The sequence below is a fragment of the Platichthys flesus genome, chromosome 10 (genome assembly GCF_949316205.1).
Source record: "Platichthys flesus chromosome 10, fPlaFle2.1, whole genome shotgun sequence".
NCBI classification, from domain to species: Eukaryota; Metazoa; Chordata; class Actinopteri; order Pleuronectiformes; family Pleuronectidae; genus Platichthys; species Platichthys flesus.
In genome coordinates, this window is record NC_084954.1 from 8,803,240 (window position 1) to 8,828,947 (window position 25,708).

A 25,708-nucleotide genomic window follows, 5' to 3' on the forward strand; every position below is an offset into this window, starting at 1 on the left:
GTGTAATCTTGCTTTGAAAAAAACAAACCATCAGTCATTGGGGTTGTTCAGGGTGAAAACATAACCTGATTGCCGGGAGTAAATCAAAAGTTTCTAAAGTTACTAATGGGTTTAGAAGTGTAGGATAAAATGTCAGAAAGTCACCCAGGAATGCACAGAATCACTTCCTCGAGTGAATTATTTCCCTGTTCATGGAAAGAGCGGTGCAGTGGGGGCTGGGTCCACAGAGGAGCGAATCCAGGTGGTTTCTAAATAACCCGAGTCCATGTGTCAGAGTGACAGATGGCGCCATCGGAGCTCAGCATCAATCTCACCTGATGGCTCAGCAGCGACCGGCGATGCCTGCCAGTGGGTCGGCTTTCACCGGGAGCATCGCAGGTGAGTCAGGAGCTGCACGGGACACAGTCTCACGCCATCAAGCACTGATGACGAGCGAGATAAAAGTTTGAACTTAGCCACCAGTGTTTCCACCGCGGCACCCCTCACTTGACACTGTCAGCGCCGATGAACAGCTTCAGTTGACATATGAATTTTTTATCAACAGAGAATGACAAGGTGCACTGATACAGACGTTTGAAGAGAAGCAGGTCTTTACAAAAAAAGCATTTGAGTTTGAGGTTTACATGTCCAAATATGTTCTACATCAACCATTTATTAAAAATATCTGGCTTGAAAAGTCTTTGAGCATTGCATACAAACATAATAACGAGGGATTAGTGTGTGTCAGAGCCTTTCCTAACACAGTAGATATAAGCTGGTATTGTTTGTAGCAGTGTCGGAACATTTGAACAGATATGGTGTTTACACAGGTTTGCATTATTATCAATCTAAAGCACATTGACATTGTCGTCTAAATCCCAGGAGAAGTACTTCACTAAAATAAAGAACTCTCTAAAGACTCGTCATCTAAATACAAAGATCAATCAGTTTGAGAGAAAACGAATTACAAGTCAACGGATAAAACACTTTGCTCGTTTAGGGGAAAGTGTTTGTATCCACTCTTCCTTCGTCGAACGTTTTCATAAAAAGGGGAGAAAACTGTCAGCAAAGCACAAAACGTCACTTAGCAGACTTCAAGCCAATTTCTACCAGCTATAATAGCAGTACAAATGCAGTGTCTTGTATTTTCCTTTCTTTGAGAATGCTTAATTTGCATATGTAGCTGGAGCGTTATGCTCGAGACTAAAAGAAAGGTTATGATTCCCAAATAGGATGAGGATTAGTTGCCATGGAGACAGCTGCCTCCAGATTCCACAGTAGCACAAAACTAATTTACGGAGCCGGAGCTTGATAAAAAAAAAAAAATCACTTCCCACTCACATTGGTACACACGTGTATCGCAGTGTTCACTCGAGATCCGGTAAGTGTTACACAACGTTTTTAGAGGCACACACTTCACCACTTTTCCACAACTGCCCTGACAAATGTGTGATATCGGGAATTTTTATTTTCTGTTGCTGATGGTAATTGTTTCCAAGTAAGGAAAAAATGAAGTGATTTAAAGACTTATACTGAAAAAAAAGGTGAAGAAGCAAATAATATCATATTGAATTAACGTATGTAGATTATATTTAAACATAACTGAACAGACCATGACATAACAATTATACTTTCTAATATTCGCTGGTAGATAACACTGTAGGTATTCGAACAATAAGTCCATTAATTTGAAAAAGGCTGACTTAGTTTTACACAGAATTACTAAGTCATCATTCATGTGTATGATTGAGTTGGCATTGCAGAAGACATTTGATTGAGACTTGAAGTGTGTACCAAAGGCAGTTTCCTGTCAGTCAAATTATTGAGAAACATATTATGTACACTACTGATCAGTGTCCAAATTATACCTTCATCCCCGTATGAATCCTTAAATGAGCTCCATGCAGACCCGTAGGGCTGCCTGACATGAAAATAATCCCTGTGCTTTCTAAATGTTTAAACATTCCCCATCTCTTAAGCCACATAATTAAAGATCACTGCTTAGCAAGTATGCGGTGCATGTTTAAGATGGCCCCGGATCAACCTGAATCTTCAGCCCCATTTACTCCCCGTTCAACACTCTGCAGTACAAGTGAGCCTGTTGTCTGAAACATGGAAATAAACTTAGGCTGAAAAAAAAAACAGTTCCTCAGATTCCCGGTTGAGAGCGCAAGGTCGGTTGTTTCTGTTTCAAACTAAAGAGCTGTCGTATGCAAAAAGCTTCTTCTCCAACTTCCAAATGTTGACAGCAAACATAGCCAAGTACCAGTCCTCCCATCTGATGAAGAAATATAGTGTTTATATAGTCTATATTTCATTGTCTAGTATCACAACCTCCAAAGCCTCAGGGCCCCGAACTGATCCGAAAGCCAGGGGATAGCGACAGATAGAAAGACAGAGAGAGACACAGATAGATAGAGTGAGAGTGAACGTGTGTCTGCAAAGCAAGGCCTCACTCAGGGGCCCAGAGATCCAGGAGAACCAGGACATGTACACGTTTGTCTTTATGAGCATACCCTCATCAGAAAGTGAAGGCGTAGACAACGCCCACCACCACTATGTTTCCAATAGTGGCGATAATGGCGATCCAGAGCCAGATGGCGTCGCTGGACATGGACTGCGACTCATCCTGCTGACCTTGTACGGAGCCAGCCAAGGCAGCGGCGTGGACGCTGGCCGAGGAGTTGAAGAGAGAGTGTTCGCCGCTGTAGTCATCATTGGGTGAGGAGTCCATGAAAGCTCCGGTCATAACCGGGATCTATGACGGAAGGGAGAAAAGAATGGAGAAAGGTCGGATACATGGAGATATCATAGAGATAGACATATTGTAATTTTAATGACCTGTAGACAGCACCTGTAGAATAGAGACAGCAGAGATATTTTAGGATTATTAATTGCTGTCTGTGTTTTGGTATTTTTGTAAAGTTCATTTCCTGTTGAAGAAATTCTCTGGATCCCTCTAATTAGGCTGATTTTAGGCCCATCTCCAAGCTGCCTTTTCTTAAATCAACCACTTTAGAAACATTAATCTAGCAAATTATATTCCTCCTTGAATAACATTAAACATTTTCTGAATTTCCATCTGCTTCAAACTTTTTGCACAGCACTGAGACTGTGTGAATCAAGGTCAGCAATGACCAACTGCATGCAGCTGACGTTGGCATGAAGACAATATTAATTGTCCTTGAACTCATCTCAGCCGTTGATACATTGGACGATAAAATCTTAAGCGGCCATTTAAAGATGATTGAATCTTGTCTCTTCTCAACAGTTTATTCTGTTCAAGACTGAGAGATATTGAAAATCTGTATTTCATTCCTTTAAGTGTGGAGAGATACTTGAAAAAATATAAAATAAAACGTTGAAGCTTTAAATCATGGGGGCTATAATAATTTTTACTAAAGAGCAAATGCTGTTTCAAGTTTAAGCAGCCGAGTGATATTCTGTGAAAATCGGCTCAATTCAAACAAAGCTTGGAGAAAACATAATTTAACAGTAACTAAATAAATAAATTAAGAACAATTTTAGAGTTTCTCTTTTTGCCATCTATGGGAGGGAGCTTTGATTCAGCAGAGCACTGGCCACTGAAAAAGAAAACTTTTTAATTCTGGTCTGTCGGTCAGTCCAACCTTTTGGTTTGGGAAATGTCTTGACAATTACTGGTCTGCTTGACTTTTGAACAGACATTTATGGTGCCCAGATGATGACCGCCAATGGATCCCTGACTTTCTTCTTGTGCCACAGTGAAATTAACATTTGTGGTTTTGAATGAAATGTCTAAACAACTGTTGGATGAATTGCAAGGAAGTTTGTTACCCACATTTATGTCTCTCCCAGGACTTTTGTGATACTTTAGCTTCCACTAGTTAATCAATGGAACATATTTGCTCATCATGAGCACGTTAGCATGGTCATTGTAAGGATTTTAGCATCTAGCATGGCTGTAGATTGCTTACATTGTTTAATTTATGTAAAAGTGCAACGTATTTTCAACGACTTTGCAAAAACGTTGCAAAAATAAACCACTCTACTGTCCCAGTGAATTGAGTCCATAAAAATCTTGCCTTTCATGTTAAGCAGATTTGCTCCTGCTTGTCATGCAATATTAGATTTGAGTGCTAACTGAAACGGGAGGTAACTGCGTCACTACATCATTAGTAAATGGTTACAAGGTTTCCTACCCAGACATGCAGGGTCTGCCTCACACAACGTTGAGAGTGCCTGAGCATGTGTGTGTGTGTGTGTGTGTGTGTGTGTGTGTGATTAAAAAGTAGTGCTTGATTAACATTGAATGAATATTTCAGACGTAGCAAGTGAAAATGATTTATTGCTTTGGACAATAAGAGCACAGTGTAGGTTAGCCATTAGAGCAGAAGCAACTGAATGCTTCCGTATGTGTGTGTGTGTGTGTGTGAGTTTTCCTTGTGTCTCTGTATAGCGGCATATGATTGAGAAATACATGAGAGTGCATGAGAGGCGTGTAACCACGTTCTGACTGGGAAACAGACTGTGTTCTGCTGAAGACGGCTGAAAAACAATGCTAAAAATATCTCAGAGGGATGTCGGGAGCTCACATACACAGAAATTCTCTCTTGCTTGCTCATTTGCTCACCTTCTCTCTCCCTCACACCCCCACACCCTCTCTTTCTCTCTCTCCCTCTCTCTCTCTCATGTACACACAGGCTAATGCAAAGGGATGTCAGCAGACACACATACGTCCGGTCTTCCCTTACACAGGGGAAAACAGTGTTTAGAAAGCATTCTGCCGCTCCCCGCTCATTGGCCTCTGGTGGTGAATAATGTCATGACACATCCTGTGGAGCGCCTGCTGTTCACATGAGCATGATGGAGGCAGACAGGCGTGTATGAAGTCCACCAACCTGGGTCTCCCTGCCCCCCACTCACTGTAGCCGTGGATTCCTTCTGCTTACAGCATCTTGATCAATCTTGATCCGTTTTTATATTTTCATGTTTCTGTTATTTCCTTGGGTCGACAATTCAGCAGTAGGACAAGTAGAAGACACAGTAGATAAGATGGATTACAGAAGTAAACCATAGACTGTATATAAAATGGACGACGCATCTCCACACAAACATCAGTGCGATAAGAACTACCTAATATGGTAGAACCATCTTTGAGAAAATTCCTTCAATGTGTACTTGACTTTGTTTTTGGTCCATGTCCCGTCCATAAACACAAAGAAGGCAGATTCGATGACCTATACAGCCGCCAGCAACCAGGTGGCAATCAAAATGCCTTGGCTTCACTTTTGGGGAGCTGCCATGTCGTCCATCTTTCTATATTGTCTATGAAATATACTCATACAAAGTCAAAGTCAACTTTATTGTCAATACTGCCATTTTATGTAAAGGGACATGGATGGGATTGAAATTTAGTTTCTCTCTATTCGTTATATAGACAAAACATACAAGTACGCAACATAGTAAGTGCTCATATTTAAACACAAGCTATCTCTCGACTATCAACATCCATTTGTTCCACAATAAAAATAATAACTTTATTTGTGAAGCACTTGTCTAAAGCATATGACCCTAACAAGTCATAAACAACAGAAGTCCAGCGAATGCACCAAAAATATTCACATAACTATGTAAAGGTTTGTACCCAAAAAAGAAACAAACATGCTCCGATTCTTTTACTCCATTTTATCGCTGCACCTGTACAAGCTCCTCTGACCTGCCTCATCAACTTCCAGCTGATTTAAATTTCTTTTCTTTCAAAACCACACCACTCTGGGATAAACACAACAATGATGAAATATGCAGCATTCAAAGCTTCATCCTCCAAAATCTTACATTAATCTGAGGATAGGCTCTGAACACGGTCTGCATTCTTTACAGCCATGTTTTATTTATGAGTAACTCATTGTCCAAAAGGGTTGGATCTTTGCACAAATTGGTGAATGTATCATATAAAATGAAGCAGATACTGTGAGTTTGTGTGTGTATGTGTGTGTTTTTTCCAAAAATACTCCAGTAGTCCTGAATCTAAATATTTGATTGCCTGGGTTTTCTATTTTTGGCCGAGATGGTGCTCAAGTGTCTTTACATGTGGATTGGTGTTTCAATTACATGTCAGCATATCGTGATTTTCCCCTCACGCTGCCTCAACTCCCTCGTGGCTCATACACATGAGTTAAGCGCCAGAAGAAGTTGAGCGCTAATGCGACAGAGGGAAATAGAGACCTCAAGAAGCGTCCCAGAGCATCTGAGCACTTTCGTGTATGGGCTACGAAGGTCATCCCCCCCAAGCATTACTGCCAGGAAACTCATACTTGTTGGAGTGCATGGATGAGTGAGTTAAGTGATAAAGTTATACAACTGGCCGAGGTTTCCTGAAAACTGTAAACGGCCCATTTTACGACATAATGGGTAACTAAATAAGTTCACTGACCAGTTTTAGACAAACAGTCTGGTCCTGCATTTCAAGAAGTCGGTTGGAATAAAGCTTCCACAGAAAATGTATTCCCCTTTCAAAGTGGTTTAATCTCACAAGTTGTCCCAGAAAATGTATTTACATTTTTTTTTCGACTATAACAAAATTTAATATATCATTTTGCTTTAAAACATGACTTTTGGTAGGCACCAGCCCCCCAATAACCCTCAAAAGGATAAGCGCTAATGAAAATGGAACAAGGTGTAATATTTGAGTTCTCTGAGTAGGACATTCGACTGATCTGAACGTAGAATCAGAACCAGTACGGCTACAAATCACTCCAGGTAAGAGTAAATGTTTTTGTGGTATCACAAAATATATTCGAGTGAAAAAAAAAAGATCATATTCACATCTTTAAACGAACAACATCCATGGATTACTTCACTACATGAAACTGAGGTTTAGATTTTACATAATGAAATAATGAGTGTGATTAGTGTCGAAAAGTAACACCTGTCAGGAGGAACTACAAGCCAACCAGAGGAATCTCATCAATCACAGTATTCATGCCTTCTTGGCCGTGAGTGACGGTCGAACCTGTGAAACACGCCACACAGCGAAACCTCCGTCACCGACAGACGCCACAGTGACGCATCCTCTCATGTACGACTCCACCTGCTCTGCTGGCACAGCTTTGATTTATTCGTCCCAGCTGCTGCTCCCTCCTACACAGATGATCACAGTAATTGTGAAATAGAATGGACTGTAATTGCCTACTGTGGGACGTCGCCACCAGTAAGTGCTCAGCAAAATGGCTTTGGAACAAACAAGCAAAACCCAAATAAATGTTTTCGGAGAAAAGAGAAGCCAAAACACATATATATAGGGGCGGTGTGGCCTAGTGGTTAGAGTTGTGGCTCTCAAACAGAAGGTTGCCGGTTCAAACCCCACTCTCTCGGATCTGAATGCCGAAGTGTCCTTGACAAGATACTGAACCCTTAAAAGACCCTTCATAAATGTTGAGTGTACTAATTGTAAGTCGCTCTGGACAAAAGCGTCAGCCAAATGACATGTAATGTAATTTACCTAACCGCAAAGGCACTCGAGCACAGCTGTTGAGACCAAATCGGACGGAGCGTGTTGGTTTTCTGCTCCCGGGGACGATATGAGTTCAGTTTCAAATCTGAGCACAGAGGTAGATCCCTGCCGCTTAAATAATGGTCTTTGAGTTTGACATCACACGGACGATCGATGTTCACGCAATGTGTTACTTCCATAATGCACTTGAGGCGTCACATAGAGGCTGTCCCTTTGTGCGGGCCACCTGTGAAAAGGACCCGGCTGCTTGAATTAACAATCTGGGGGGCACAAGATCAATTAATAAAACTTGACTAATAATTTTAACCTGGAATAAAATAATTAAAGACTTCATATATTTTTTATCTTGACATTTCTTGGGTACACTTGGAAGGTTTTGGGGCCACGAATCAAATCTTGTATGGGGCCACAGAGATATTAGTTCCTGCCCTGGGTTGCACCAAGTGAAAGAGTTTTTGCTATAGAGTTTTCTCATTTTCTGCCTCAATATGAAAACTACCTGCACTTTCTATAAATGCAGAATGGAAAAGCTCCAGAGTTTTATTATATTTGAAAGAAAGGCTTTTTTTATAGGCAATAATTCCACTTTGACTCTCTCTGCAGGTCGGGAGGTTTCACAGCTTGCAGTGTCCCATGGTGGCTTTAATACATTACAATTTGGTTTGACTTGTCATGGCAGGAGAAGCCCAGGTGTTCTTTTCAACAGTTCTTTTGACCAGGTCACAGAAAACTAAATGGAATTCAGCCATCATTTAATGTTGTCTGTGTCACAGTTTCAGGAGAGGATCGTGTGCCAACAGAGGTATGTGTGTGTGCTTTCCAAACACACACCCACACACAACCATACACACACACACACAGATGTGCCGTGATGAGCTTGTTCGCTTCTCACTGTTTCAATACTCAATCACCACCCTGCTGCCTCACTTGGGTGTCACCAGACTGAACTGAAGCATCAAAACCAATGAGCAGGGCTGATTTAATCCAACAATATTTACTGCCCTCAGTCAATCCTTGTTATGTTGCTTCATCATTGACAATGCGTCACATTACATTGTTGGATTTTCTGCCAAATTTAGGAGATTATAAAGGGAACTTGACTTGGGGAATAAAATGGAATGACGATAACTATATACTATGTAACAAAAAATGAACATATGTAATTTATCTATTGTTTCTTCTGTAAAATAAAATCTTTCAAATTGCCTCATGTTAGCTAAAGTAAACATCTGAGAAAGGCTCATAGTGGCTGCTATAAATAAATAGGACTCCATGATAGACTGAAGAGTGATACTGTGATTCTCCAAGGTACTGTAAAACAACACATAATTAACAAAATCTTAAGTTTCTCCTGCAGGAAAAATAGAAGCTGCTTCTTCAATTAAATACCAGTGACTTAGTGAAAACAACGGCTTTGGCCTGTACTATATAGCACATTGACCTGCCTTAAATCTCCGGGGAGATTTACAGTGGCTTTAAGGAGGCTTATTCACCCGCACAGAAGTGGTGAGACCTGTGGTTTCAGGCCTGATTCCTGCTGCTCCGATTTACAGCCGCTCTCTCATTGATTTTCCCCTCGTCTCACAAGCCAAGCAGAATGTTTTAATAAATCTTATAACTCAATTGAACAAGTGTAGCCCAACTTATCTGCTGTGGACACCCTGGTCAACCTGTCAGTCCAATTTAAAATGCTGGAGCTCAGGAGAAAATGTATCATAATTCACTGATATGATAGACACTTTTTTTTATTCCCTCTCAGAGGTGAACCTGGCAGCACAAAAAAGCAGAACAGGAAATAAAATCATTTATTTAAAGCATGTGAAGTGGAGGAAATAATGCATGTTCACATCTGGGATTGTTGCTCACAGAATAAATGCCGCTGCTTATACGCTGCGGTTGCGTGATGACTTTAAATATGTGATGAAACTAAATTCATCGACCATGAAACATTAAAAATCCTCCACAAACAAAGGGTGAGTTCTTATTCCTGCCAGATGTTCTTATTCCTGCCGGATGAGACGTGAGATGATCACACGGACAAGGGTTTTTATTGACGAGGAAAAGTGAATGATGGACACACACTCCCTTTTCCCCTCCTTCTGTGTGTGTTGTCACATCAGAGCAACTCTAAATGCTCTATTGTTTGATTCCTGCTAAGTGTCCTGAGTCTGCGCTGCTTTGGTCTGTGACTCCCCGAGCAGCACAGATTCCATTCACACGGGACAAAATACAGAAGTCTAAAACTAAACATGACAACTGCCATGTTTCGTCCTCTGACAGAAGATGAGGAATAAGCGGTGCTGGGAATTCAAAGTATAGTGCATGTTTAAGAGAAGACTGTTTTATTCCCCTTTTGACTGCACTTTGCATCCAATAACAAGGAATTAAGAAACTCAGACAACAGAAATTATGAAAGGCCTGTCAAGAACTGGCAATCAAATACACTGATACACTCTATTTTGGCATATTTGAACTTGATTAATCAACCATCCCTTCCTTTGTTTCAAGATACTTCTCAATACGTACAGAAAAATGCTTTTTCACCAAACCTGAGAGTTGTACATTATTCATAAGAGCACATATTTTAAATATGCATACACTGGATTGTGTGCAGCATGTGTTTTATGGTACAGTTTACACCAAAGAACACGTCATGCTATAGCGATGGAGATTTTTTTCGCTGAGCAATGTCACACACACATTCGCCGGGCGCCCTCGTGTATTTTACATCGCAAGCTATTTCAGATAAAACCCACCCAGAGGAGTCACATGTCGCCTCTCCTTTTCAGCGGTGGTGGTCGAGTGCAGTGATGACCTGCCGGAGAGGGATTTTAACGTCAAGTAGGACACAAATATGAGCTGGACGTGGCAGAAACAAAAAGACAGATGTGATTTATATCATCAATTATGTGTTTTAAAAAGCTAAACCGTGCTAGTGAGACAGTGTACTCACAACCTGTAACTGGGACACCTTATATATCAATCAGGGTTATTCATTGAGTTAATGCATGTGTGGAGACCCTGAGGGCGAATCAGGAACATTCAGTCCACCTGTGTTGGTGTTACCCATTACACTATATGAGCATGAGCCAGTCAGCCTGTCTCTGTTTGTCTGACTTCCACCTCTTTTGCATCTGTTTGTATCTGTGTCTGTGTGCAGGATTACTTCAAACCAACAAAACTGATCTAAATGAAAATTGGTGGGTGGATCCTGTTAATCTTTCAAAATGGATCCAGGAAGTTTTTCTTTTTTTTCATTTTCTTAAACATGGCAATACAGGGAGTTGTGGCCTGGGTGGAGATATGTGTCTTCCAAGCCCCCTTCAACTTAACTCCGCCAAGGAGGTTTTTCACCCCTGTCTGTTTGTAAGCAGGATTATGCAAATCCTACTTGATGTTTTACCATGAAACTTGGTGGGTGGATGAACTATGGGTCAGGAAACTGCCCCATAAATTATGGTACAAATCCATGAGTTTTTTCACTTTCTTTAAATTATGAGACAGAATTGTTTATATTTTTCAAGATTTTTGTCGATTTCTGTGAGAATAATTCATAGATCTTGATGAAAATTACAAGCATTATAAAAGGAGTACTATTTATTTAGTGAATTGAAATGTGGTTTCATAAGGGGACTGTTGGGGGCTTGGTGGAGGTATTTACTCTACTGAGTGCCAGTCTAGTGGATTATGGTTTTTCATTTGCTTATTTTCTCTGCTTAGTTACAACAAATTAAAAGTCTCAGCTTGTTGACCTGCCTCCAGCTGAACATTGTGTTGGATTTCAAAAAAACTGGCTAAATTAAAAAAACAGTCTAAGTCAAAAACCAGTAAGTTAGAAAAAATATCAACTTTCCTTCTGTTGGTGCTGTTTATGTTTCATATCACCCAGAGTATTTTCTCTTGCGTGTTCAGACATCTAAAATAGTTAACTTTATGTGAAGCGCTGGCTCGCAGGCAGAATCATCAAAGTGCAGAAGAGAGAGCTGCACAGTAACGATATAGTGTGCGGAGTCTCTATAGCTCAGAGCACACAGTATTGAAAATAAATATATTGCATCAGTGGTAAGTTTTCCCCTTTTTTCAGGCATATCAAAAGAAACTTTGCATAAATCAACACAATTTCAAATCTCCTGCAGCAGATGAAAGCGGCATCCTTAATCCCACCCTGGTTTAATACAGTAACTTGTATTTCTGGAAGTATTGAAGAAAGTTTTTATTACGAAAATCACAAGTTAAAATACAATTATAAGCATACCAGGAAACTGCCAGTGAATCTGATGAGGGGGGAACAGCGAGAAGGGGAAAACCTCACAGGATCACAACCTCACTGAACTCTCTGTCCATCAGTTACTGGCTCCCTCCACGTCTGCTCAACACGGAGAGATTTCAGGCATGGAGATGGAAGCCCTTAATTGAATCTCCACTCATGTAAGACTTGGTTCAGTGTGAGGTGCAGCGTGTGTGTGAGAGAGGGGGGGAGGGAGTAGGGGTTGGCCCACTCATAGCCCACTCTCAATGTACAGAGCGAGCAGAAAGATCCCACTCCACATTGATCTCTGAGGTGCAAAGCACACGGCAATAACATGAAGAAACATCTTTGCCTCTGTCCGAGAGATGACGAGTAGCTTTACCTCTGGGCCTCTAAAGCTACGTGATTCGCATCCCTTCAACTATTCTGCCGTTTTTGAATTATCATTCGTTGGGACAAGGATTTTGACAAATTAGGACTTTGTGCAGGTCGCTCTCGGCCTAGCTCGACCCGATCCCTAATTTTTACGATTTAGTTTCACACATTTTCATAGTTCTAATTCTAAATCCCTGTTCATGTTGGACAGCATCTGTTTTTTTAATTATCTCCAACTTAAGAGATTTGTAAAGTAGAAACATATTTTTATATCGTCAAAAGCGAGTTTCAGCACAGAGAGACGCTCCCTGCTCGACGGGGACTAATCCAGTCACTCCCAATGAATCAAAGTGGGCTTATATCCAGCATTGATGCTAAAAAAAAACATAATGTGCTCCACTGGACATTTTCAGCTTCTCATTGATATGCAGCTCCTTTGGTTTGGTTTTTTGCTTAAGACCAAAGCTGTTGTTTGAAGGCTCCAGTTGCATTACACTCTATTAATGTCACCACGACGTTGCTTGAGAGCTATAGGGAGCAGAGCGCTCACTTCAACCCCCTCAAATTCACCTCATGTCAATTCTCTCGCTTCAAAACCCTAAGAGGCTGACAGGAGACATGTGTGCGCTGCCCTCCATGTCCATCAAACCCCTGCGGGTCACACTCCCGGTTGCCAGACCCTCACTCTGCCGTCTCTTTGAGCTCTCCCTCGCTCTGACCTCGTCAACGCCGGTCTAAAACCTTCTCCCTCCCGGCTCCCAGAGGCTGCAATATTCACTCCTTATCCTGTGTCGGCTGAAAAGTCATCTCCCGGAGAAGTACAACATCTCCCGGCCTCCCTCGTTTCTTAATCACATCTACTCTCTCTATCTGCTCTCACGTTCCCTTTCAGCTCTTCATTTATTTCCCTGTGTCGATGTCATTATGAGGCGGTGGTCTCAGGGACCGTATAGCAGAGCCCCCCAGAGTCGACTCTTGCCTACTCCTATGGCATCCATGCAGTCTGTTTGAGTGTCGGTGCTAAACTAACAGCATCTCACAGCATCTGCTTCATCTTTATCAGTTCATTCCCCTTTTCCATGGATCGTTTGTAGTCACACATCTCTGCTGCTCTCATTAATGCCCTGTCTCATTAGCTGTGGAACACAGAAATTAAAGTGGTATATATTCCTTGCATATCATCATATATTTGCACGGACAGCATTTGACAGATGCTTTAAACCAAAGCAACTTTTACTGCTACTGTGATATAACTCCACTGGGAGACGTGACTGAAAGGTAGGAGGCGTTATTCACAAGCACTTGCACATAAACATGCAGTTTATGTGTACATGTGTTCTATACTGTTAATGTTAACATGCACACAAGGCTGCAGGCACACATTAATGTGTTTGCACTTCTGCCTGGTGCGTGGTATTTGAAATTGTCTCGAGATACAGTTTGACAACTGTTTAATGTTCGTAGGCTATCAGACCATTTAATAGACCTGAGGAGAGAGGAGCAAATTGTATTTTATATATATTTATGTACTGTATATATATCTTCTTCCTACTTACTTCCCTTTTTAACTGTAAAGCAGGAGATATACTAGATACTGTATTTTTATGCCAGGCACTTACGTATACAGCCAGATGGGTGGATGGATGGATGTGTGGCTGGATAGGTGGAAGGTTGTCTTTTGCGTTGTGGTTCTAATTGATCACATATTTGACGCCAATAGAGGGCACAACTTAAAGTAGAACAATTGTGGAACCTATCACCATAATATATGTATCTGTATAGTTAATAAACTAATATATGTTATTGAGGCAGAGGGACCCCTCACTTGTGGCTCTCTCTGTAGTTTCTTTGTTTTGGGTAGCTGCTCCTCACTCTTGTAGAGGGTTCAGGTTCAGATGACAGAGTATGTTGTGAACTGTGAATATGGGTCAATCACTGAATGATTGACCCATATTCGATATATCTAACTGTCAATCCGATATATCAAATCGGATTGATTGATAATCAACAACTGCTGAAAGTTCCACCTCCCTCTTTGATAGGCAGTCTTTCCTGTAGTGCACCACGTGCCACTCTGCTCTGTTCCCCTTGCATTAGTGCCGGCACCCTTCCTGTCAAATATAAATTAAACATTACACGTTTCTATTCCTCCGGGGATCCATCCCTCCATTGCGTGTGTATTCTAACTCTGTTTTAACAATAAAGGGCCTTACAGTTATTTCTTCCCTTGTTCGGTTCCTCTCTTGTGTAACAACCCGCCCACTGCTGTCGCAATCTGTCAATCTGACAGAGAAACATGATTAATCATTCTCTCTGTTAAAGCTAAGAAGCTGCTCAAAGGCTGAATCCCACCTCCATATTTATTCTGAGCAGGTTGGAGTATCTATTCTGCTCATAATGAGAAGGACACAAAATTAAGCATACTTGAGAGTAAGTGCGCATAATAAATACTGCTTGTGTCAGTGCGATGCACGGAGGAGCGATGACAGCAGCTAAATGGAGATCTTGTAAAAATAAGAAGACTCATCAAAAAAGTGCGTTTTGATGAGTCTGTGCATATCCCACATTAATATGTTTGGACACAATGAAAACTACATTGATTTCTGTTATACCATGGCAGACCCAATACAGTTTGGGTGTGTCAAAGCTGACTGGTTTGATTCGGTTCAGGTATCTCGACCCGGCTGATTTGGTTCATTTGGGCTGGTGAGATATGTGCCAATCAAACTGTGGTACAGAGAAAACAAGTGAACCAAGAGAATCTGACAGGACGAGTCAAGGGAAGATCCAAGATTTACTCTTGAGATGTTTATATGGTATAAAACCAAAGAAGGCCAAGCAAAGGATTTTGAGATTGTTTGCACTGTAGGTGATTTTAGGATGGAAGTGACCACTATAGATAAATACAGATGGGTTAATGAAGTTCTGTATAGTTTACCATTAGTTTTTCTTTATGGGTGGATGACAACCACCAAAACAGTTGAATTTGTCAATAACATGATGTCATATTTTCACATTTTGTCTTTTTAATAAGTCAGTGTAAACAAGATGTTGATCAGAAGGAAAAAGTCTGAGACAGACCCATTTCATTTTGAAGGGTCAATGTCGATAACGTTTCAAAAGTAAAACTTTTTCTTAAGAATGTCTGATATTGATGTATATAGGCCAAACACACTGTCATTAATTTGATATTTTAAATTTCAACCATTAGGTTTCCAATAAATAACCATAAATACAAGGAAAACTCAAACATATCCAATCATGTAGTTCTTAAATTCTAAAAAAGAAACATCACGATTTTTATTCAAAATTTAACGGAAATGCACATCGGTATTGTTTATTCTGTAAATTAAAAGCAAAAAATGATATTTGAAACTCTGGATTTTATCAGCCACCAGATAAATCAGATTAAAAAAGCTAAATTGTTCTCCCTTGGTGTGTAGTACATTCTCATCATAACTAGTGTGTTGTGAATTGTGATATAACACTGACAACTCACATTGATCTCTGCCTAAACGTTCATATGACAGAATATTAATGATTGGACCTCTGCTTTACTCAGTTTAATATGCGACATGTTGTAGTTCAAATGGAAGGAAAAGCTTGAGAATATGTAAATAGTTATATTTCAAAACACTCTACCAGACACGAGTGAATGGCAACAAAAATATGAACCGCAACATGACAAAGGAAACAAAATCAAATGTTTTCCGACAGCACGACCAACACAACGGCTGAAAACCAAAATTGGTGTATCACCGCCTGTGCAATACTCCTGTACAGTGCATATATACCCCTGCAGGTTGGCATCAGCATTTATGAATGGTTTGCCGTGTGCATTTCCCCTGTGGAAGAAGGTGGGCGGTGGTGGGGGGTGGGTTGGAGATGTTATGAATTTGTCATGCGTGTGCCATGTTGGCCTAGTTACAGTACAGTGTTTTCAGATACTGTGAAAGACCAGGAAGTGCTCCCTCACTCGGCATGTCGCCTGTCTTTAATTAATAATCCTGGCAGTGTGTTCGTGTGTCTGTGTAACTGTGCATGTACAGTATGAGGAACTCAAGTAAAAAATAAAATAAACATTTCTGCTAGTCAATGAATAATGTGACAATTCATGGTCATAACAACACTAAGAAAGAAACCTAATTCCTACACACACAAAGCCACACTCGCACTTCATGGTGCAAGGCGATGCATCTATATCACAAGGTGGACATGAGGAGATTGGATATCGCCTGTAGGTGTGCATGTGTGAAATAAATCGATGTTATCTAAGGAATGTGCAGAAATAAAACGATATCATTGCTTCTAAACGATACAATCTTTTAGAATGTTTCTTTTACACATAGGTGGATGATCCTGTACAGCATCGACCCTGCAGGAGCTGTGTGATGCTCACAGAGTAATCTTTAAGCCCAGATGGACACGTAACCTGCACCCTGTTGTTGCGTTGCACTAAAAGTTGCACCATGGAAAAGCTCAATACTCAATTCATCATTCGGTTTCTTTTTTACAGGAACAACACTCCTCGAATGGTGATGAAAATGTGCTGTTTGCTGCACCTCTGTAAACAGCTCGTGGGCAGGACTGTAAAAAACATGAATCTATCCTCAAATCCATTTTGCACTATTGTGATTTGTGCTCGGGAAGAAATCTCTGTCAAATGAAAAAAATCAGTGTATTTAGCTTGAGCACATGACTGCGTCAGAAAAGAAAAGCTTTGAGCCTTAGCCGTGAATTGATTCACGGCTCCTTGTAAAGGTCATGAAAAATTCATAGTCTTAAGAAAAATCTAAGTTAGTGTACTTCTCCACCACTCATGCATACCAGTGGGCATTCCAAATGATTTCCATATGTAATACAACTGACTGTAAGTGCCTGATTCATCATCTGGGCATTAAAGTTGCATGAATCCAAAATGAGAAGGTCACAGTCCACCTGCTTCGTATAAAACATCAGAAGAAAAAGCGGAGGATTAACCGATATTTTGGCTCCTGCTGTCTTACACAAATAGCATCCATAAAGCCTGTGATGTGAAATGTCAAGGAGTTACTTGCAGGAAATATCAGCAACACATTTTAGTTACTTCAGCAGAGGGGATGATTGTTATTTACCTTTTGGGAAATACGTCAGCGAGGAAATTGAAAGTATTCCGTCTGCAGCTTAAACAATCGGAGGGCAAACGACGCAAAATGAGCGATGAGACTAATATACACTGATTCCTAATCTGAGGCATAAATCCTGGATAGTGAGATGCTGCACTGATAGTTATGAGATTGTTCTCGAGCTGCGGCTGCACACGGGGACCGTCTCTGGAACCTGAACCGCTGCCCTGCACTCTAATCTAAAGAGGGATTTTTGTCTTAGGCTAACAGTATTTCTCGGGCATTGCAGGTACATTGTGTGCAGCGACCTCAGGGTCATTGCAGATTGATAAAGACGTGAGTGAAAGGGAAGGAAGAAAAAAAAAGAAGACTTATCTGTATACAATGTAATTTGCTTCAGGGCAGCTTTCTTTGAACAAAACCCAAGGTCGGAATCAAAGAGCAAAGGCCCAGAGAAACAGATCGAACCAAAAGCCGGTTTTGATGTGGGTTTTATTACCGAGGTGTCGTTTGAAGTCGCTGGGGTTTTAAGACTCGACTGAGGTGAAGACTGACATAATGGAGACAGAAATGCAGTTGTCCTATAAGGTGGAAAAACAATCAGAACAAATGTTCTGGGAATTTTTTTCTCCAAACAGCAAATCATTCTCCCTTCTTCTCCTTTCTGTTTGTCCTCACAGGGATAAATCAGTGAAATTACGCCCATAGATGAAAACAGTTTTAATCGATGTCTCCCTGCAAACTGTAGGAAGCTTAGCCGTGGCCTCACTACATAACACACTTCTATAGTTTTATCACTTTCTGTTTAGTATGCTAATGATGTCCAAAATGCATAATGAACCCAATAAATTACAGCAGCCGTGGTGATGCTTCACTGTAATCATACTTCATCTCTGCCTGCTCTCGATGCTGTGTAATCAGCTGCCACCATTCAGAGTTTCGCCGGATCTCGCCAAAGCAAAGCAGCTGCCCCCTGTTTAGCTCCACCTGTGATGAAAAGACTGAAGCTATATCTAAGTCCCCCCCCCCCCCCCCCCCCCTTGCCAATCATGGCTCAATTTTTATTTCCAAATGATCGTGTCGATACGAAATATCGAGTTGCTTTGAAATTATCTCAGGGTGGGTGGCGAGAATAGATTATTTATGTAGAAATGCATAATTCATGCCCGTGGAATATCACAGTCACAGTGATATAGGAAGCAGCATCCACTTACGGGGGCCAGGTCTATCAGGGAAAGATGTTATTACTTCATACTGGGCTGTCACAGTCCATTAAGTCTCCCTTTTATTCTCCCCAGGACTTCTTTCCATATGCAATCACTCACTTCAGGTGCAAAAGACCTGGGAGATGTTTGCGTTTACAGTGCAAACATGTAACACAGGTCAGCACTGAGACACTGTGAGATTAGAATAATGTGGCAGCTCGGTCACATTATTGTCTTCACCAATAAAGTGATGAGATGCTACAGTTGACATTCACCCATTCACATTCATCCAGCACTTTGTCAATCAGTCATGCATTGGATTCACGCGCTGTCAACATGGCCGTCAAGGGCAATCTGGGGTTCACTTCCACAACCTCAGCATGCGGAATGGACAAGCTGGGAATCAAACCACCTACCCTCTGATTAGTGGTTGACCCGCTCCATCTCCTGAATCACATTTGCTTAATGACGTAATGGCTTATCGTAGTAAATCAGGATTTTAAGCAGTGCGGGGCAGCAGCTTGGAAACTGCCGGGAACGTAAACATATCGTCTTAATGGGCCACGTTTCATTCTTTGTCTGACAAGAGGAAAAGAAAACCATGTGAATGAGAGAAGCTTCATCGTCACTACAGTTGTATTAATACTAAAGCACCACAACACATGGCTGACACTTGAGCTCACATATCCCATCTGGCATGAGAACACCTGAGGATCCACAAAGGGCTGGAAAGCATGGCTAGGGAGAGAGACATCTAGGATACCTTACTTGCCGGCTAACGTGTGGATGGATGCACTTTTGTCAGAATACAAATACAACACAATAACATCATAGATATGCTAGAAATCCCATTATGTCATCTAGTGTCACACAACCACCACACAGGGTCCAGCCCCTAGACTGTGTTTAAACTGGACAGTATGTCTTCACTCCCAGAGTACGGGTGCCACCATTTTGCACCTATGCCGTACTCTAGAGACACAGTCGAAGATAGTGATGGGGTGTGAAGTAGAAGTATCGAGGCCAGCGTCATACACACGCCCGACCAATCATGAGGCAGTCTCAGCTGTCAATCATGATGTTTTTTTCCCATTCATTAACATAAAGGAGGTGGGATTTATTACCTACACTGTAGCCAGCCACCGGGGGCCGATCAAGACAATAGCTGTCATGCTGTCCCTCATTATATACTGTCTACTGTCCAGCTGTATGCTTGGTTTTTGACCAAGTCTCTTTTTAATGAGCCTTCGCCTCGATCGTGGGGAGGACGACATAAATCAGTCAACAAACGTCTGACTAAAATAGAGCACATGGTGTTTTGTTCTGAACGCTCCCACCTCCTGTGTATTCGACATGAGGCACATCCATCAAGAGGCCGTGCCTGAACTCTCCTTCAACCCAGCAGTGAAAATCATCTATTAATGGAGGTGTGTCAAGCTGGGTTACAGCTCTATTACCGAGGGGCTTCCTGTTCGTTTTCCTCATCCGCAGGGTCTGTGTTTACATGTCGCTCACTTCTCCTTCGCAGCTTGAAAAATGTCTTTGAATGCTCCTGCTGGCTGGTGTTCATATTACACACACACACACACACACACACACAAAGAAATAATTAACTGTAGTTTGATTATTAACATTATTCTGTCTTTTCTTGGCATTTTGAATGAATAAGATTATATGTGCAGGTACAACAAAGCATATAAGACACTGAAATGAAAAGACTAAAGTGCTAAAAATAGAAGTAACGCCTAACAAAGACAGATTCACCCACTTCTCGACTAATTCAAGTATTGATTTCTCTCCTGTGCATGCACCTTTCGCTAATTGATTTGTGTTGATTGTTATTCAGTCACCCATGTACAGCCCTGCATAGTTCTCATAATCATGCAGGGTGAAAACAATTGAGGCTGTTGCAAGTTTTCACTATCTCAAGACTACAACTTTCATATAAAACCAATTGCTGAAAAAAGCAGACAAAAGACCAGAGGGGAAATGAAGTCTTGAGATGGCTGCTGTGCCATTATTACACTCTTCAAATAAGCCCCCACGATGGAGACCAGGAGGATTTTTTGTTTGTTCTTTAGAAAGGGACAGTCTGGGCGTGAAGATAACACGATTATGTAATTGAATTTGTATGCAATTGAGAGCAAAGATGATCTTGATATAGGCCCTGTGGGTGCTGCTATTTTGAAAAAGGTTTAATAGGAAAATAATCAAATCTGTGAACTATTCAACTTTCATTTTCATATCTCGCTTCGTATCGCGGGGTAGTGATGCACGGGAAAGTCTCCTCTCTGTTTTCAACCAGTCTTTCTCTGATCTTGTGTCACTTGGTTCAGATATTTATTTGGATCTTTAGAATGTAAGTAGCTGTTATTATTCAGTAGATATCATAGATTATTAATAAAGATGGACAATATATTTGTCCTTTTGGACAAAATGAGGCAAAAAATAATTCAGGATATGGTTGCTGCCAATTTGGGCGTTTGGGACTATGAAGAGTAGTTATTGTATTATGGATTTTGAGGTCCTGCCAATACACATATTCAACAAATCTCTAGTCAGATGTCAATCATGATGTTTCACCCTATGTTCATTGCATTAAATATAAAAAAAAAGCGTATCTGCTACTCTTCTCTGTTCCCGATACCGGGTTGTGGAGCAGCAGGTAAATAAAGATGCCGTAAAAATTGTCAACCTCTCCTTCTATCCTCAATATTTCACTTTGAGACTATTCTTCTTAAAATGAGAGGTGATGGAACAACCTGTCAGATCGAATGACTCAGAGCCACAGCCTCACTGACTAAGTAATGGAGTTATGTGAAATGTTGATCGTCTGTCATGAAAAGACAAAACACCTGAGGTGAGAGAAATTTTTTAATTGACCACTCAGACAGGAAAGTAATGCAAAGGATATAAACACAGAGCTGTGTTCATATTGTTCTTTTCTGTGTCATGGGATCAAATGTTGCTCATACACATATTTATAAAAAGGTCGACTTTAGCATCAATTAATAACACATCGGCTATTTCATGCCCTTCACATCTGCCATTTAATGTCATTTTTGAATGTCAAACTATTTCACCCAAAAGAAAGAAATGCACAAGTGAGTGCTGTCATATCTAAAGAGCTGTTTAAAACAACATTTTAGATTCAGTGCATTTGAAACGAAGAACAAATCGCCTCATTGCTTGCAGCTCAGTATGCAGCAGCTTCATAGTGATTGTCCACTATTAATCCATGTTTTGTAAGGCTGCAGGATGCCACGACTTTCAGTTAAATGGAGGACGCCCTTTCAAACTCAGGTATTGTTGGTAGATGAAAAACCTTCACCAATACACAAAAGCAGAGAGAGCTATTAAGCATGTTTCTGTGATAAATGGGAGAGCGACAAGTGCAGCAAAACAAAAGACAATTATATTACCACTCTGAACTGCTATTCTGTCCGGTTGTAAACCCAAAATCCATGTATTTGTCCTTCAGGACGTCTTTTTGCTAAATGAAAGCGTAGTTCGAAAATATGTCAATAATGAGTTTAATGTGTACTGTAGCGTGCTGCATCATTATTGACTAACACATCCACCAAACTATTCGTTCTTTGTCCTTTAGCTGTAGGGAGAAAATAAAACCAGCTCCTGTGAGTTGGAGTTCCAAAACTTTCTCTGAGTGCAGGAGAGACCAGTTGTGGAACCATCCGTCATGTTTCAGAAACAAAGTAATGGCCAAGGTCCAATGATTTGCAGGCAGCAGGGCAACGCTGAGATGAATTGGCAAAATAGAAACCATTGGGAACTCAGTCCTTCAAACTCCAGGGACATTTGCCTGACTTTATTGACAGTCACCATTACAGAGTGACTCAGGTCATCGGGATGAATTTCACCTCTGTTAAATTAGCCATTACCTCTCTGAAGGTGCCGAATAATTTTGGAGAAGGAATGGATGTGAGGGGAAAAGTGGGTAGGAGTGAATAAATATGATGGGGAAGTGGAGGCAAACATTCAGAACCTTACACAAGCAATGTCAGACTAATGAGCAAGACTTCAATCTACCCTACAACAATTGTTATTCCACCTGTTTTGCATCTCTGCTGACAGATGAGTACAGACCAAGCTAGCCCCTGTATTAGCTGGCCTAAGGTCATGTTGCAGATGTGACATTTGTAAATGTCAATTCGCTGTAAGGACTACCTGTTGCCCTCTTTACTGTATGGAGCACCTGTTATATACTGTACGGAGTATACCTGAACCCTGTATACTGTAAGGACTACCTGTTACCCTCCATATTGTATGGAGCACCTGTTGTCCTCTCTACTGTATGGACTACCAATTGTCCTCTTTACTAGGGCTACGTTTTACCCTCTTTAGTTGAAGTGCTAACTGTGACCCTTTATGCTGAAAGGACTAACAGTCGCTCTCTTTATTGAAAGGGCTAACAATTTACAAATGTCCCTATCCGACACAGACCCTACAATTATCAGTTTGGATATTAATCAACTATTTGCTTCAGCTTGAAATGTCACATGCATGTTTATCTGATAAATTACTGTGTTGTTGTTTCCCATAGGGACTGTTGTTGGTGATTTGTGACAGTTGAGTGACGCTGTCAGTAATTTCACAGTCTATACGCTGGGGAATAAAATGTCCTTGTTTTCAGAGTCTTTGGTCAAATTCTTGACTGTTTCACAATTGTTCCATTGGAAGCTTGTTTAGTTGGCAGCACAGCACAGTGGGGGCTGAGCAAACCTCCTACATATGCACCAAAGTCCCCATGCACCAGCTGAATGGTTTCAAAGACTGTAATATTCAACCATTGTGAACATACACATAGTATTCTGCCTCCTGCACACTGCTACACAACCAACGTTTTTAGACGCAGGTGAGAACATCACATCCTAGAAGACGTTGTAGTTTTGTATTAATTTCACGTAAGGTTTTTACAGTGAAAAGTGAGTGATTTTAGGTAAGGTTTCATGCTTGCTGTTTTTTATCAACCTCCCTTTCAATCAGGACATATTGGACCAAAAAACTATTCTCAGATGGCTCCTTGCTAATGTATTTCTATTTAAGGTTCCTTGATTTATAAAGATTTGGGAGCATTTGGCTGAGATTGGCCCTCGGAGCAGCCACCGGCAGCGAAGATAATGCTGCGATCCATTTTTATAGCTGTTGCGCACAAAACGGCAAAGCAGATGGCACCAGACAAACCATAAGAAGCCAGACAGTGAGAGAGAGAGAGAGAGGGGAGGGGGGGCTCAGAATACCAAGGCTCCTAATGAAAACAAACCACGTGTCTGCTGTAAAAAAGATGCACAATAACCCATGTCCTCTATGAAGCCAAATCAATTGGGTGGAACGTGTTCCAATGCATCACTATGGAAACAATCATTACTAAGTATTTGGAAAAGTGACACAATTAGTCCTGACGTCTTGGCCCAATTAGACTGGTGCAATTTATTTATCATTTTACTAAAACACAAAAGATACACTGCAATAACAGGAGCTTTTTACGTCAGCTTTCATTGTGTTGGTTTAAATATATTTGTATTTTCCTTTTCTTTTACCGTATTGCTTTATTTTCATGTTAATGTGGACCAAAAAAATAAATAATTAATGGAAAAATGTATGGATAAATTAAAAAAAAACAATACCAGGCTACATTAACAGAGGACGTGAATGTCTTTGTGCCCTTTTAAAGCTCCCTGAAACTTTATTTTTCATTTAACCACCCAGGTACGTCATGTCTGGGAGAAAGAACCTTTGGAGAATGTATAGTTTCTACATGGAATTTTACATATAATATATATATGCATATATATATTTGTTGTCAGTCTCAGTCTTTGCTCTAGATTTCTGAGAAAGGATCAGATAAGTACAGAATGTCCATGTCGGATCTTATTAAAAAAACAAACTTTGAAAGGATATTGAAAGTATTATCACCACTATAATATCCTCACATCCTACGTAGGCTTCAACAAACACTTTGAGCAACACTGTAGGGATACGCATTGTTTTTTTCCAGTAGTTGGATCAAAATGAAACATGATGCTGTGTGTTCATGATTGCTGGTCTTCAATTCTTCTCCCAATCATCAAGTGACGAAGCTCCAAATTAACTTGTTGACCGGCCACACCCATGAAATCAACCTGTACGTATTAGTGAAAGTAAAAAGTTGGCGGTGATGAGGAAACTGGAGGAACATGACTCACCTGCGCAGCCATGAATGACAGATCCATACTGTTGCTCCGTTCAAAACGTTCAATGAAAGATTCAAACGTGCGTGTTTTCTCCTCTCATCCCCCGAAAGAGCATTTATGCCTCAGGCTGTTGTTTTTCTCTCCTCCTCTTCTCCTCCTCCTTCTTGTTTCCTCTTTGTTTTCTTCACCCGGCTTACATCCACCGGCTGTGCAAGTTGACGGACTTCACGTGAGGAGCATGTCGTAGGTTGGAAAATAAAAAGAGGATGATGATGAAGAGGAGGGTGATAGGGGAGGAGGAGGAGAAGGAGGAGGGGAAGGAGGAGGAGGAGGACAGAGAGGGAGGAAATGAAGGGGAATAAACAAAAAGAGGGAAGATAAGCAGAGCCAGTGCAGAAATGAAGAGATGGGGATGCGAGACGGTGTGAGAGAGAAAGTGCGTGTGTGAGAGAGAGAGAGAAGCAGGAGAGCTGGACTGTCACATAAAAAGAAGGAGGTGCAAGTCACTCCCTCTCTCCCTGCCTCGGTCACTCATTCACTCTCCTTTCTCTGCCACTGTCTCTATTTTTTTCCTTTTTCCTTTTTTTACTTACTCCCATCCCTCCTTCTGTGTCTGCCTCTCCTTCTGTGCCTCCTCCTCCTTTGCCTCCAGTCATTTTTCTTTTTTTATTGCTTTTTTATCCTCCTCAGTGAAATGTACACTACACCAACAGAAGCACATGAGAAACCTTTTCCACATACTTGCATGTGCTTTTGGTTTTGAGGTTGATTTAGATTTGTTATTACATTTCAGCCTTTTTTTATTAATATTGGAATCACAGAGCTATGAGCACATGTTTTTTATTTTAAACATAAATACCCAAGAGATTTCTGAGGAGATTAATCCTTAAAGATCCCTCTAACGATCTGGATGGAAAACAATTATATTTTTGTTTACTACATGAAAAATGTTTTTTTTTTACTATTTTAATTTAGGGACATTTTTACATAAGTGCCTCCGACATTGTGGTGACTCTGATACAAAGCCAGGTCCATTAACATTTTATTTCCCAATCGGAGACAAAGTCTGTAAGAACTTGACTGGTCTGCACGATGACTGTTTATAGGGA

At 40.9% G+C, this 25,708-nt stretch overlaps 1 protein-coding gene across 1 annotated transcript; it reads right to left on the bottom strand.

Moving 5' to 3' along the window:
• Positions 1-25,044, bottom strand: LOC133961495 (uncharacterized protein C14orf132). Its single transcript, XM_062396621.1, has 2 exons — positions 24,612-25,044; positions 1-2,737 (listed from the first exon to the last, which is right to left on the bottom strand). The coding sequence occupies exons 1-2, from the start codon at positions 24,636-24,638 to the stop codon at positions 2,501-2,503; spliced, it is 264 nt and encodes an 87-aa protein (XP_062252605.1). The 5' UTR covers positions 24,639-25,044; the 3' UTR covers positions 1-2,500.
• Between the last annotated feature and the right edge of the window lie 664 nt (positions 25,045-25,708).